This window comes from Loa loa, assembly GCF_000183805.2.
Source record: "Loa loa unplaced genomic scaffold supercont3.30, whole genome shotgun sequence".
NCBI classification, from domain to species: Eukaryota; Metazoa; Nematoda; class Chromadorea; order Rhabditida; family Onchocercidae; genus Loa; species Loa loa.
The window spans coordinates 61,247-75,424 of NW_018108210.1; the positions used below are offsets into that span (position 1 = coordinate 61,247).

General features: G+C 31.9%; 1 protein-coding gene across 1 annotated transcript in view; it reads left to right on the forward strand.

Annotated features, from left to right (window-relative positions):
* LOAG_16943 (polyphosphoinositide phosphatase) overlaps window positions 1–4,379 on the forward strand; it is an 8,343-nt gene extending 3,964 nt beyond the window's left edge. Inside the window, exons 9-18 of the mRNA XM_020449597.1 lie at window positions 294–456; window positions 577–767; window positions 1,279–1,382; window positions 1,774–1,958; window positions 2,202–2,389; window positions 2,532–2,657; window positions 3,181–3,244; window positions 3,358–3,491; window positions 3,776–3,889; window positions 4,055–4,379. Of these exons, the coding sequence (XP_020306842.1) occupies window positions 294–456; window positions 577–767; window positions 1,279–1,382; window positions 1,774–1,958; window positions 2,202–2,389; window positions 2,532–2,657; window positions 3,181–3,244; window positions 3,358–3,491; window positions 3,776–3,889; window positions 4,055–4,228 (1,443 nt within the window). The 3' untranslated portion in view covers window positions 4,229–4,379. The remainder of the gene's footprint in view (window positions 1–293; window positions 457–576; window positions 768–1,278; window positions 1,383–1,773; window positions 1,959–2,201; window positions 2,390–2,531; window positions 2,658–3,180; window positions 3,245–3,357; window positions 3,492–3,775; window positions 3,890–4,054) is intronic.
* Window positions 4,380–14,178: the final 9,799 nt, after the last annotated feature.

The window sequence follows — 14,178 nt, forward strand, 5'->3', positions numbered from 1 at the left end:
GAACAAAATTTTAATACCCTTTGTAAATAAATCTTTTTCCATTTCCGTTCTCTTCTCTTCTCTTCCCTTCTCTTCTTTTACCTTTCCTTTTTTTCTTTATACTTTTAAGCAAAACAAATACTATTTTTATTTCATTTAAACATTTTTCTTTTATTTTTATTTTTTATTTTTTAATTATTCAATATTATTTATTTTATTTTCACATATATATATACTTTTTTCAGGCATCCTGATAGCTTTTGTCATTTATATTTTATTTGAATTTTCGGAATTGAGAATAAATTACATTACAGTCATTTCCACCACTGTATTGCCGCAAGTTGAGACCGACTTCGTTGCTAAATGATTTTGAGCCTCTGCTAAGTTTAGATGGTAGATTTTTGCTCCAGCGCGGTATTTTGAGAACAAACTGTGTGGATTGTCTGGATAGAACAAATGTTGCTCAGTTTGGAATCGGTAAGTTATATTTCTTATTCCTAATGAAGCAGTAAAAAATATCTTGAAAGGAAATGAGTCATATCAACATTTGGTTGGAATTCGTAACTTCTTAATTTTTGTTAAATTTGTGACTTTTAGGAAAGGTCTCGCTAGGAATTCAGTTATATTCTATGGGAGTTGTCGGAGAGCCTTTACTGTCTTCATCCAGTGAAGTTTGTCGAATGTATGAGGATTTGATGGATCAGCATGGCAATACATTGGCACTACAATATGCGGGATCTCAATTAGTGCATTCAATCAAGACTTATAAAAAGATATCTGTTATACAGGTGTGCATGTTAATGTCGATTGTCATACATATCATCTTCCTTTGAGTAAAAGGTGTGTTGATGAGAAAGGGACAGAGATTGTTTGGAAATTCAGAACTTTTGAATTTCAAACTAAATGATACCATCGTTGGTTTCCATAGTACTTATTAAAGCACATCTTTAAAACGACATACTTTAATAAGCATTATAAAAACTAGATTGAAATCAGAAGTCGCGAACTATTATTAGGAACGACTCAATCCATCTGAAATTGTTAATTGTGCATTTACAAATATCTTTATTATTGGTATAGGTAATCTTAATGAATGGTCCAAGTATGATCATTTTTGTCCGCTTTGCTCAAAAAGCATGTTGTAAATTAGCAAAGTTGAGGAATAGGAAATAGAGAACAATGTAGAGAAAACGAAATTTCCCAGTAGCATGGGGTAAATAGAGGTTTGATAATTAGCAACTATTCATCGAAGAAAAGTAAATATGAATCGGTAATACAGGCTACAAATATTTGTTGCAGGAAAGAAGTCGTGATGTAATCCAAACTTTGTCAAGGTATTATAGCAACACTTTTGGTGACTATGATAAACAAAATGCAATCAACCTGTTTTTAGGCGTGTTTAGGTTATTTGTTGATTTTTTATTTTTTGTTTTTCATTATTTTTCATTTATCAGCCATGTAACAAGTAATAGTAATCATGAAGGTAATCATATATAAGATACGGTATACACTGCTCTGGTTAACTACGACTGATATGAAGATCGTCTACAGAATGGTAAATAATGCCACATCAAAGTTATTAAACGGCAATTTTTAAAGCAGTGTGTTATTTATTCTTGTATTTAAAATATTGTAATGGAAAAAAAGATCATGCTGAACGGTTTTAATTTTTTCTCTCATCCCTCTCTTTTCTCCTTTCCTTTCTGGTTAACAACGACTGATATATAACTAGAATAGTTCAATGACTATGACAAACTTAACTAAACTGAGAGAAAATAAAATAGTCATTTTTAGACCAAGTAGCACAAGCTCTCATTTGTGGGATTTGGAAACCGATCATTATCTTCATTTCCCTGCTGATTTCAAGCTAAAAGCAGATTACTGTGCATGGTTTGTTGATTCCGATTACTGGGAAGGTCCTAATGAATGGGATGATTGGAAATATACCGGTGACAGTGTTTTTTCCAGTGTTAATATGGGTGACTTATTATTATTGTCTTAGGCATTGTGGTCATAGATAGTTTTATCAGTGCTACGAAATTGTCTACAAAGTCCAACTTTTTTTTTTTAAATGGTACATTTTTTTAAATAGTACATCTGCATTTATCTAGAAATAAGTGGTATCAAGTCCTTTTGAAATTTTTCGTAATTATATAAGTTTATTATGTTAACTATGCTTTACTATTTGATTATATAATTCGTCAAATTTTTTGTGGTTAAAGCAGCACCAGTATCACGTTACTATTGCTTGTTTTCTGCTGAAGATCTACACTACACATACTATCGTTTATGGGAATTATCAAGATTAGACGATTTAATTCGTGAGCAAAAGGATCTCCAGAAATCTGTAATGGTTGATGGTGTGAATCAAAGCATCGCACATTGCTATAGTTTTGCCAAATTATGGAAGGTAGTTCATTATTTTTAAATCTTCAGTAAGTTGGAATTCACAAATTTCGTACCGTCTCATCCACTTTGCCCACTCTCATTTATTTTCACTGTAATCGATGAATAACTTTCTAGATCAAAAGCTGGAATTTTGTTTTATTCAGCAAGATTTAAATGATAAGAGCAATATGAAGCAAGAAAAAACTGCTTTATCAGATGATGATGACGAAGAAGACGAGCCACTGATGAAATCAGACACCGAAGCACATTATGAATGCGGTTTTAGTTCGGTAGATAATTGTTTAATTTCAGTTAGATTTTTTATTTTATCTGTATTATCTAATTTGGTTGTAATGTTGAAATAGTCCTTCATAATGATGTTTTCGGTTAATAGAAGAAAATTATAAAGGAAAGTTTTTAACGTATATATATATATATATATATATGTATATACCATCTATTTACTTCTTTATTTACTAATTAATTTATTTGTTAATTTGTTCATTCATTCAATTGATTAATTTGTTGATTAATTTTATTTAATTTGTTATAATTAACTAATTTATTTGCTTACTTTATTTATTTATTTATTTTGCTTATTTATTTATTTACTTATTCGTTCAATTTATTTTATTCGTTTTACTTATTTATTTTATTTGATTAATTTATTTATTAGCATATATGTTTGTACCTGTGTTCAGCATTGCACAATATGGATCAATTGTGAATGAAGGGAGGAAGAGGGAGTAAGAATTATAGCTAGAAGAACGAATTTTCTTCGAAATTGGGTGGATGTGACACAACTACTTTTAGGTCGGTAAACTTCGCCTTATCACTTCAACAAATCGGGAAACGGCACTGGATCAGAAAAATTCGAGTTTGTCGTCTTCATTTATCATCAATAATTCTAAAATTTTTTGCAGAGGTCAGGTTAATTAAGTGAATCAGGCTTTATTGATTTAAAATACTTTTCAAAATATCTGTTTTCAGATAGTAGGGTGATGTGTATAGGCCTTTTAACAACTAAAGAAGCATATGGTTTTGAGGTCGAAAAACCTAGTGATGCTGACATGGCAAAATATCTCAAATACGCACGACTCGGCGGTTGCACCAGCAATCGTAAGGTAAGATTCCACATAATTTCCTGTTTGTGAATTATTTCTTTTTATGAAAAGTGATTTTTATATGTTTCTGAAATATTAGGTCACTGGCCAATTATTTGAATTTGTTTTAAGGATTTACTTTGCTTTCTCAGTACTTTACGTTATACACTGTAGTAATATGTCAAATTATTGCTGATTTTGCAATACCATTCTTCCTTATATATCACTACAAATGTCTCACTGACAATTTAAAATTACTTTCTACAGATTGTTTTATGACTGTAATTTTATGTTGATCGCTTCAGGATCTTTACCCACCAAGGAAGCCCAAACGACTTGATGACTTATCGGCATCAGCGATACCCGATTACAGCCGTTTGGAACCGACATCATTTTTCAAATCAGATAGTATATATTCTGTTAGCACCTTTCTTTTATTAATAGTTTTGTATTCTTCTCATTGTATTCTCGTACATTTAAATATACCAACGTTCGAGTCTTTATATCACATCCTAAAGTTTCACTGAAATTTTATGCAGTACGACAAAGAAGTTTAGACTTTTAGCACTTTTTGAAAACTTCAGGTTTTTCTTCTGCCAATATCGAAAGCTTCTATGGAAATTTACATTGAAAGTGTTGAATGTGCTTGGCAAGGGCCTAAAAGTCCATCACAAATCGATCTGGAAAAGTATGAAAATTACGCACTTGAAAAGCTTGAAAGACATTCAGCTTTTGCTTTACAATTTTCCTCATCTTGAGGTACAGTTATTTTTTGTTCCTTAGAGCTTTTAATTTTATTATTGCATTTGGGAAATACTGTTTATATGCCTTTGCGTCAGTACATTACTCGAAGTTGTTGAGTGAATTTTCGAAAATTCGAATAATAAATTTCTAAGTTGTACGGTTTCCTTCACACCATAACAATCATCACAGGGGTAATTTCTCTTTTTTAATTTTTCAAAAATTAATTAGTTCTGGGTGATCTAAAATATTGAAAGGGTTTTAAAAAATTTGAAAAATGGTGTAATCAAGATTTTTCGGTGGAATTTAAATTTGAGCTGTTGCTTTCGGATGGTCAGCAGTGATTGGTGAGTTGATTTTGGTCAAGATAGAAAAGTGAAGGAATAGGTGGATGTTTTCTGCTCGAACCATCGCTCATTTCGAATCCTCGGCAGAGGGACCATCACAATCACGGACAAGCGGAACAGCTGCTCAGTTTACTGATTGAGAATTTTGCAATTCATTTATTTTTTGCGACAGAATTTGAAAATTTTCTGGAAAGTAGACTTGCTTCCTAGAATGCCAGACGTTTCAGCGCGTTGCATCTTAGTTGTGTTTTCTTTGCGAGGATTTCTTTTTCTTTAATCTATTTTTTCGTTCTGATTGTATGAGTCCAAGTGAACTTCTAAACTGACTTAATTAAAATTCGCAGGAATGTTCGACAGTAGATTCTCAGTACATAAGCTTTGTTCTGCTTCTTCTTCTCTTCTTTCCTTCTCTGCTGCCTAATTTTTCATTTGCACAATGATTTGAACTTTTTCGGACTTACTTTTCATTTCATGCGGATAAATATGTAAAATTAATTTATACTGACAGCTATAGCAAAAATTAACATTGATGTTGCTGTAAACGTTTATAACTAGATGGAAATGTATCTTTTAAAATGTCGAATTTTGTGTTCAATTTTGCATCTATAAACAAAAATCTGCTCTGTTTTTGCACTTAGCTTATCTCTGTCATCTAATTCAGGAAAGTTTTTTCAATTCCAGAGGGAAATGTAAATCTATCATCCTTATTTATATGAAAATAGCCGTTGTTTCCATTCCAACTGTCTTAATTTTAATGTTACAATTTTATATTAAGCCATTATCTATTGCATTGGAAAATTACATATGTGTGTTGCTCCTTGGAAGCAGTTGATTTCAAATTTGCGATTTCTAACACCAAAGATCGTAAATACGGGATAGTGGATTATTCCCCGTCACATTCCCATCCATTTTCTGTTTGACCCCTGTACATTTTTTGTCTGATCTTTGCACTTTTCATTTTATCAAGTAAGCGCCGATCTGTAAGTTAAATAGGAAATTTCCATGAGAAAATTTGTGAAAGTTTCCCATTTATTACAAATTTTCTGTTTTAAAGTTTTTCATTTAATTTTCTTTATTATTGGAAAGTGGCATGAGAATGATTGAAAGTCTTTTGAAATTAAAAAATTAAGAAGTTGCAGTTACAGTATCGAATGTACAAATAAAAGTGTTCATGCAATATGTTATGCAAATGTGACTGGCTGTTTCTTACTTACTTTCACTAAAGGACATAAACAAAATGTAGTAAGTGTAGGTAAATAAGTATGGAAATAAATAACTGAATCAGTTGTCAGCTGACGTATATAGTTTAGTGAAATTTAGTATGAAAAATAAAAATAAATGTATGTATGTATGTGTATATGTATTGAATGCTGAAGAGTAGAAAAATTGAAGTCACAGTTAGTACAAAACAGTGTCCCTTGTTGATTTTATTCTTTAAAAATCTAATTCAAACAAATTGACTTTTTTATAGTTCATTGTCATTATATGAGTATTCAACGGAGATTTACTTACTCTTCATTCGAAGTCTTTGAGTTATGTGAAGAAAGGAAAGAGTACTCTGAAACATCGTAATATGGTCAGGTTGGACAGCATTGGTTAGTCATTCGGACAGTTTAGTTTTAAGACTTAACTCTGACTCTGCCAAAGATTAGATTGAATGCGAAAGTTAGTAAATATTTAGGAAGTTAATAGGAAACGAAACTTCTTCATGCTTTTAATCGGATTCTTCTGTATTAGTGTGCTGGAAATTTCCTGCAGTTTTTACTACGTTATGATTGTTTCTTCCCTCTAAAGAGACTTGATTAATAGTGGAATGAGCATTATAATATCTGTTCATTAACTTGATTCATAAGCAGTTCACAAATGGGCTAATTAATTTGTAAAGATAAGCTCCTAATTTTGTAAGCTCAGTTTAGCGACATTATAAAACTTTTCATCCTTGCAAGCTTTGACGGTAACTGTTACTTATTTCATGCTACTTCATACCACTTTAATGATATTGTTGTTAGAAAGTTTCCACAGAGACAATTTTATTTTCATTAAAATAACATGTCTGTACAAAGTAAATGCAGTGACCAGTATGATCTGAATGAGTTGGTGGATTAAAAATGACGAATGCCATGAAGTAATATGATATCAGGTTGATAACAGTGCATAATTTAGACTATGCTAGGTCAAACATCCGGGGGAAGGGGGGCAAGAACTTCTTAGCACCATGCTATTTGTTGTTGTTTTTACTAGGAAATGTCCAGTTTTTTTTCACTTTTTTCTTGTCATTTTCATTTAGGAAGGCGCACAGTGAGAATGGTTAACATTGACCCAGTAGTTGCTGAGCCCAGCTAGTTAGGAGCAAGGCTCTCTTTTTTCTTCCAATTCCTCTTTTCTAGAAAGAGTAAGAGGTCTACTTTTAGTAAATCCCTCATTGATAATGGAAAACTGATTCACCTACCCATTCATCCAATGCTCATCAATTTATTTATCCTTTTCATTTCTGTCCCTTCATTTTCTTTCTCCTGTATTGCTTTCAAGTACAACATGGAAAGTCAATAAAATTTATTCCAGACTTCAATTTTTGGGAATAGAAACCAATTTTTTATGGCTTGGATTTTATGATGCCAGTGCTGTCATCATTGCGAAACAGTTCCATTCAGAAATTTTTTCCTTACAATAATTTCTAAGAAATTTATGGATCATCAATTGAATTACTCGCAATATATACGAAATAGTTCAATTAGTAAGAATCTGGGAAATTTTGGTTTACCCAACGAAGATAGGAGTATATTTAGCTATTCATTACGAACGATCATGACACCTTGCTCTTGCTTGATGTAAAGTACTAAAATATATTTGTTATTAGTTATCGCTTAAACTTTATTCGTTCTAATAAAATGAAAAAGAATCATTAAGTGGTTCTGAAGCAATAGATCAAAGAGAAGAATCATCATTTTACGAATATTTTGAGGTATAACTTTGAGGAGTTATGAGTTTAGAGTTCAGCCAGTGATAAGAGGACTAGAACTCCTCGTGTAGAAAGTCACTGATATGGTTTCATTTAAAACTAAATTCCAATTTCCTGATCTCTTTATCCCATTCAATAGTACTCTATATGAGAATTTGCGAAAGTTCAATAAAATCATGTACTATTTGCATTGTTGACAGCAAGTCTGAAAACATTTCTCTGAATCGCGTTTTCATTTCTGAAACAAACGAAACTGCTTCAATATTTATTCATAATTATAACTTGGTTTCATTTACAAAGTACTTTTCAGTTCTTCCATCTTACCATCTGTAAGAAATAATTTCATGAAATTTATGATATTTCGAAGGGTTTAGAAGAATAAATAAATATTGAACTTATTGTTATGTCTAACTCCTGATATTAGTGACAAGTCATTGATATTTTTTCTAATTTTCAGAGGAACAAGCAATTATTTATAAAATTCAGTAATTAGAATATTTGAATTTTTGAATATCAACGAACAACATGGAATTACTAATTTCATTTAACCGTGCCTAAGCTTTAATAATAAGCGGGAAACAAGAACGGAGAAAAAAGTTAGCTCAGTGCTATATCAGTTAAAACAAAAATTTACTGTGATTTTCACATGATAAATTAATTATCGGTCGTTTTTCTTGCGATGAAGCAAACGTTCATGCCGATCCAGCATTCCATTCGACCGCTCCTAACAGCATCGATGTTTACAATGTCACAATGTTTTTTGAAAATCAGCTATCAGTTTCTCCATCTTTCAAGCTCACAAATCTATCGAAGGGACAGGAAAGCATGGTTGAAGATTGCAGAACGGAGGTAAAAGTATGTGTTTATCAGTATTACTGGACTAATATTACAATTTTGAAAGGTTTTTCCGTAGATATCTAATTTATATTTTGCAAGGAGGGAAGATGAAGGTCACTGAAAGAGGACAATTATGGCAATAGATGCGCCATTATTGATATAATACTGAATGGATCGGGATAATTTCAATCCTTAGGAAACAAACCATTCCACTTTTTCTTTTTTTTTCCTATCGCCATCTGAATTAACTGAAATGAAGCCTATTTCTTGTTAAATTCCGATATTTTAACAGAAAAATTAATATTAAATCTGTTATTATTTCAAAGATTTTTTTAAGAGAATGAAAAATTTGGAAGGTCGAGAACACTCAGAGATTTCTTTTTGAAATGTGTTATCCAAGATTCTGTCTAGAAAAATTAAAAAGATAAGAAATGTATATTCGCTTCTATGAAAGTTAATTTGGCTAAATTCTTTCAGTTTCTCTTCACTCTTCTACATTTTTTAGGTATTTTCCGGTATTTCTTGAGAGCTTCTATGAAAGATCCCTCAAACCTTCACATTTATTAATTGAAATAAATTTCTAAATTTACATGGCAACAAATTAATAAATCGATTGGTTGATTCATAGCAAAATTATATTATACATTAAATTATCCGGAAGTTAGGGCATGAGAATGATCAAAATCGGGATGACTACTAATTGCATTGTGACATTCAAAAGTTTCTTGATGTGTCAGAAAAAGAGGAACTTTACAGATTTCTTATGTGTATTTTTATTAAAGATTTGACAAACATAATTATGCATTTATTTCACCATAAAATGCTACTTAATTGTAGAATGAGTGTTGGTTCAAATTTTTTAAGTCATAAATTCTAAGGATTGTATAAATTTGCTTGTTGTTTTATCATTATTTTGTATTTTTGGCCAACTGTCACTTTGTATTCATAAGAAAATTTATATTTATTAGGCAACTATTGGCTGTATATCGGAAAGATACATTTTCCTTCTCTAAGATTCTCTGAATTTTTCACTTCTGATTCATTGAAATATCAAAAATTGAATTTTGAAGTGTAATTGATATCCTTAAGCTGGAGAAGCTTATGATTATCGTTATCATTCTTTCTGGACAAAAGTGCATTTTTATTCATTGTCTTATCTATTTTATCTTTTTCTTCAAGTTATCAGTGAAGTTCATCGTTATTTTCTTAATAAAATTTAAGGTTTATAAGATTATAATGTTCCACACTGATTAAATTGATAAACTATCGACTTATTTTAAGCATTTAAATTGTCATCGCCTCTAAAAATTTAGTTCTACTTCTTATGCTGTACACATTTAGCTTTGTTTTTCCTTTCTGTCTCAACTTCCCCTAAGGAGATTGCTGCTTTTAGATAAAATATTACTTTTTAGAATGATACCACAAATATAACATTTTCTGTCATTTGTCAAGTGCATTCCATTATATGTCTAGAAACTATAGCACTTCCTCGTTTTCTGTTCCTTCCAGTTTTTTTTTTTTTTTTTTTTGCTGGCGGAGAAAGATGTGGATGAGTGTTAATCCTTGCTATCACTACGATGTTAGTCTATCGTGTTGTTAGTTCTTGTAATTCTGCGCTAAGCAAATGAGATCACTAACCGATCAGCAAGACTGTTTGGTAATTGGGCACAGTTAACTTCACCTTAACTTTTCACTATATGACGAATGCAATGATCATTCTGTTTCGCTTTTCCTTATCTTGACGGGAAAGTTGCGAATATATTTTGCTGCGATCTTCCAGTGAAGAATTTGAAATCGTAAGAATGAGTTGAAAAGTGGCGTTGCGACATCTTAAAGCTGCGATGCGACTATCACTTTTAACGACTTTTGAATAATGATGTCCACTTTTATCAGAAATAAGTTTTATATTTTTACAAATTTTACAATCTTATCACTTTGGAAGTACCAGCTTGAAGAAAGACTGCAATTCTAAAATAACTGTAGATATCAGATGAAATCTGTGATATGAGTGAAGAGAAAAGAAAGATACTCTAGCTGAGGATTGATAATTAAGTGATTAAGAGTTCTTTATTGTTTACAGTGATTAAGAGTTCTTTATTGTTTGATGAATTGTGAAATGTAACTGTTTTGTACATATTTTCATTTCAATCGATATCATGTCTTTTGTTCTAATGTTTTCGAGTGACCGTATTCATCTTGCAAAATGTTCATTTAGTAAAGGATCAAAACTTATCAAAACCGTTAAATGCGTGGTTATCATATCAGTACGATTGTACCACTTAGCTCATCTTCCTTAACATAATTTGTTTTCATTATTTTGCTACTACACGTCAATTGAGATTACATCATGCAGTGACATCTTTGCAGTGAAATCATGCTTGTTGTCCTTGTTGTTTGTCTATGTGCTCATGAATCCGTCTACAACTGGTGGACAACTGAGCGGTAGCTGAGGCTAGAAATCAGGAATGATGGGTGTAGGGGAAAAAGAAAAGCACTGCATTGCTGCGATCGCATTTCAATTACATTGGAAACAATGCACTGGAAGTTCGAATGATTTAGTGATAACATAAGAATGAGAGAACAGATTTGTCGAAATATCTCTCAAATTGGTGACCAGAAAAAAATTCCTGCCTAGAAATGTGAAATGGCAAGGTAACATAGCATTGTTTCAATAATAGGAGAATGGGCAATAGATACATCGTGAATTGATTCATCGTACTGCAATGCTTATTGCCTAACCTGATCATTTTATTTTCATTAAATGGTACCAACCATCTACGTCATACCAATCACGTAATCTTTTACTTATTACGTATTACGCAACATTTTCACTGGATTAGCTCATCTTCTACCATCCCAACACTTCCAGTAATTATTTCAATGTTTTATTTGAACCTTGGCTACTTTATAAATACCAAAGCTTTTCTGCTCATGTCTCAGTTTCTGTTCATGCAAACTTACTTTCTAATGACACATTTATTAGGCGTATTTAATGGCAAATTTCCCAAACTACTTCCTTATTGTATTTCTTTACAGCAATTTCGCCCTCATTAAGGGCTTACGTTTCTGAAGAAGCAGTGAAAAGCTGTGAGGTATCGATTTTTGACAGAGTGTGCTACAGGCGGACATTTGCATACCTGGTTGTAGTCGAACCAAATTGTTATGTTTTTTAAATCAATTGGTCCCCTTCAACCAGCTATGTTTCTCCTGCTGTAAGTATCGAGCGAACTGAGCTGCTAAGAATTGAGCTACCGCATTGGTAATCAAATTAATATCTGAAATAGTATTATCTGTTACACCTACTATTCACTGTAGGGGATTGCCTTGTAGTGACGTAACTATAAGCGATCGTCAATTTCTTAACATAAGCTCACTGGCCTTCAAATGTTTTTTAGATTATCAACGTCTCGTTATAATATCTCTTAATTTTCTATATACTCTAAAGGTGAAAGTCGTGTAAGAAGTGAAAGGTGGAATAGGAACTTTTATGGAAATATAGAAACTCTAAAAATGAATGAAATGTTTAGTTCCTTTTTTTGAAAACTGTTTTCTTCTGAAATTTGAATTTCAATTTTAATTTTCATAGTTAGAACGAATGAAAATAGTCGATTCAATGCTTGTGAGCTTCTCATGAATTTCTAGAAAACGTTCTCACTTGATCCGTCACCGACACTGCTGTTGATTTCCTTGTACGATCCAATGTAATTCTGGAACTCATTAAAGTCAGGCTAGACACTTTCAATTTGCGGGAATGCTTCACGTTAACAATTAATGAGACAAATGGTACATGAGATATGATTAGTTAATATTGGTTACTGACAACAAAACCCAACATGAACAAATACAGATAATACAAATACAGTAAGAGGACGAGGAGCATGTAAACTTGCGGGATGAACGATGGAGAACGTGTACTGTACTTGGAGATTTATTCTTCCTGCAGGCACTTTTCGGGTTATTATGCAGATTTAACAAAAAAAGTTACATTTCACGTTAGTAAAAAATTTCACGTTAGTTTTCGAAATTTGCTTAGAAAAAAAGTGCGAGGCGATTGATCGATCCATCATTACATTCTAAAAGAAAATCATTTTAGTTTGATTTTTTTGGATGGATAAGCTAAAGTAGGCTAGACTGAGGGGAAAATAAGTAAGTATTAACTCTAAGCTGCATTCAGTCCTTTTGGGACACATTTCACTTTCATTTATTTACTCTTCTTTTTATTACTTCTTGTTTTTCCTTTTTTTTGTGGTCACTATTTTTTGCCCCTCACCCTTCCCTTCCTACCGCATTTCAACTTGAAAGATGAAATAAACATAAATCCCAACGAGAGGAAGAAATAAAATCAAAGAAAGAGCTTAGGAGGGAAATTAAAATGGAGTTAAATTCGATGGAGAGTCATTTGACCAGACATCAACTTCTCCTCCTCGACAAAGTTTAATGATTGAAAAAGCCTATTATTTTTAGCCTGCTGGTTTAAAAGCATTAATAAACTTTAAATATGGAAAACCGTGACGAATTTCGATTTTACAGCACAGATTACTTGCATTTTTTTTTCTCATTGTTTCATCAATGCTGTATTATTTGGGAAAATAATTTATGAGGAATGTTGCCAAGAATATTGTATCTGGTTGACCCATTTCAAATTGCAAAGAATTTTATAAAAAACCCTTATCATTCGTTAATGCTGTAAACAAGAGATCGGCAAATTTCCTAGGATTTGGCTCATTTTTCAAATCAGTCTGGTAAGCTATAATGGAAAAAATTTTTAAATCAAAGGGAAGTATTTCCATTTTTTGCCATTCTAGCAACACGTAATGCTTTCGATGAATTTCCCTATCGAACAAAAACTACAGATATGATTTATCTTGGTCTAAATGTAACGAAAAGTGGCCAGATGGAATTTCGATTTAAATGAGCAATTCAATAAGCCAAAGCTATAAGTGGACAGGGAAAATTGGTCATCATGAAACGGAAGCTCGAGAAATTGAGTTACGGATGTCACAGCGACACATTAACCATCAAAAAGTGCTGGAAAGAAGGAAAAGAATAACACCGGAATCAGTCAATCGTCACTCATTTCCAAATACATTAATCCTCCCAGACACGATAACCCATGTAATTAATCCTTCTATTAAATTACATTTTGCTCCATCCAATGACAAACTTCGATCCAAACTTAGCTTGTAAAACATACATAAAGTACGGCAGTAACTTTTAACAGTCACTCACAACTAATCCAATTAAAGCTTCCACAAAATCAAAGACCTGCAGTAAATTGAGAGATTTTCTAGCCGAACTTACCTTCTTTAGTGTTTTCCAGCAAACAGCGACATCCTACCTGATCCTCTTTTCTTTTGCCCCATTTCCGTAATCATTAAGTTTCGATTTAAATCTAGATGATGACATCCTAATCTTATATTGCTGGTCACTAGTCATGAACGTCAACTCATAAATTCTAATAATCAATGAATTTTTCACATACATCATAAAAGAAACCATCCGTTATATCGATTGCAAAAACTTATTAATCTCCCATGGAAGCAAATAAAACAAAACATAGTTGATAATATCACCAAATATATCAGACAGAAAAAATCTCTGTGCAATTACAACAGCATAAGTGAGATTCTGCGATGGAATAAGAATTTTAAGGCGATAAAGAGAAAAGGTAAACATAACGGTGCATCTTTTAGCCCAAATAAGTCGAAGTGGAATAATCATTTCTACCACAGAAGGAAATTTTTGGTAATTGACATTCATTTCTCTGTCCTGTATTTCTTAATGAAGTGAATAATTATCAGTTGCATGAATCAAGAAAAGAAAA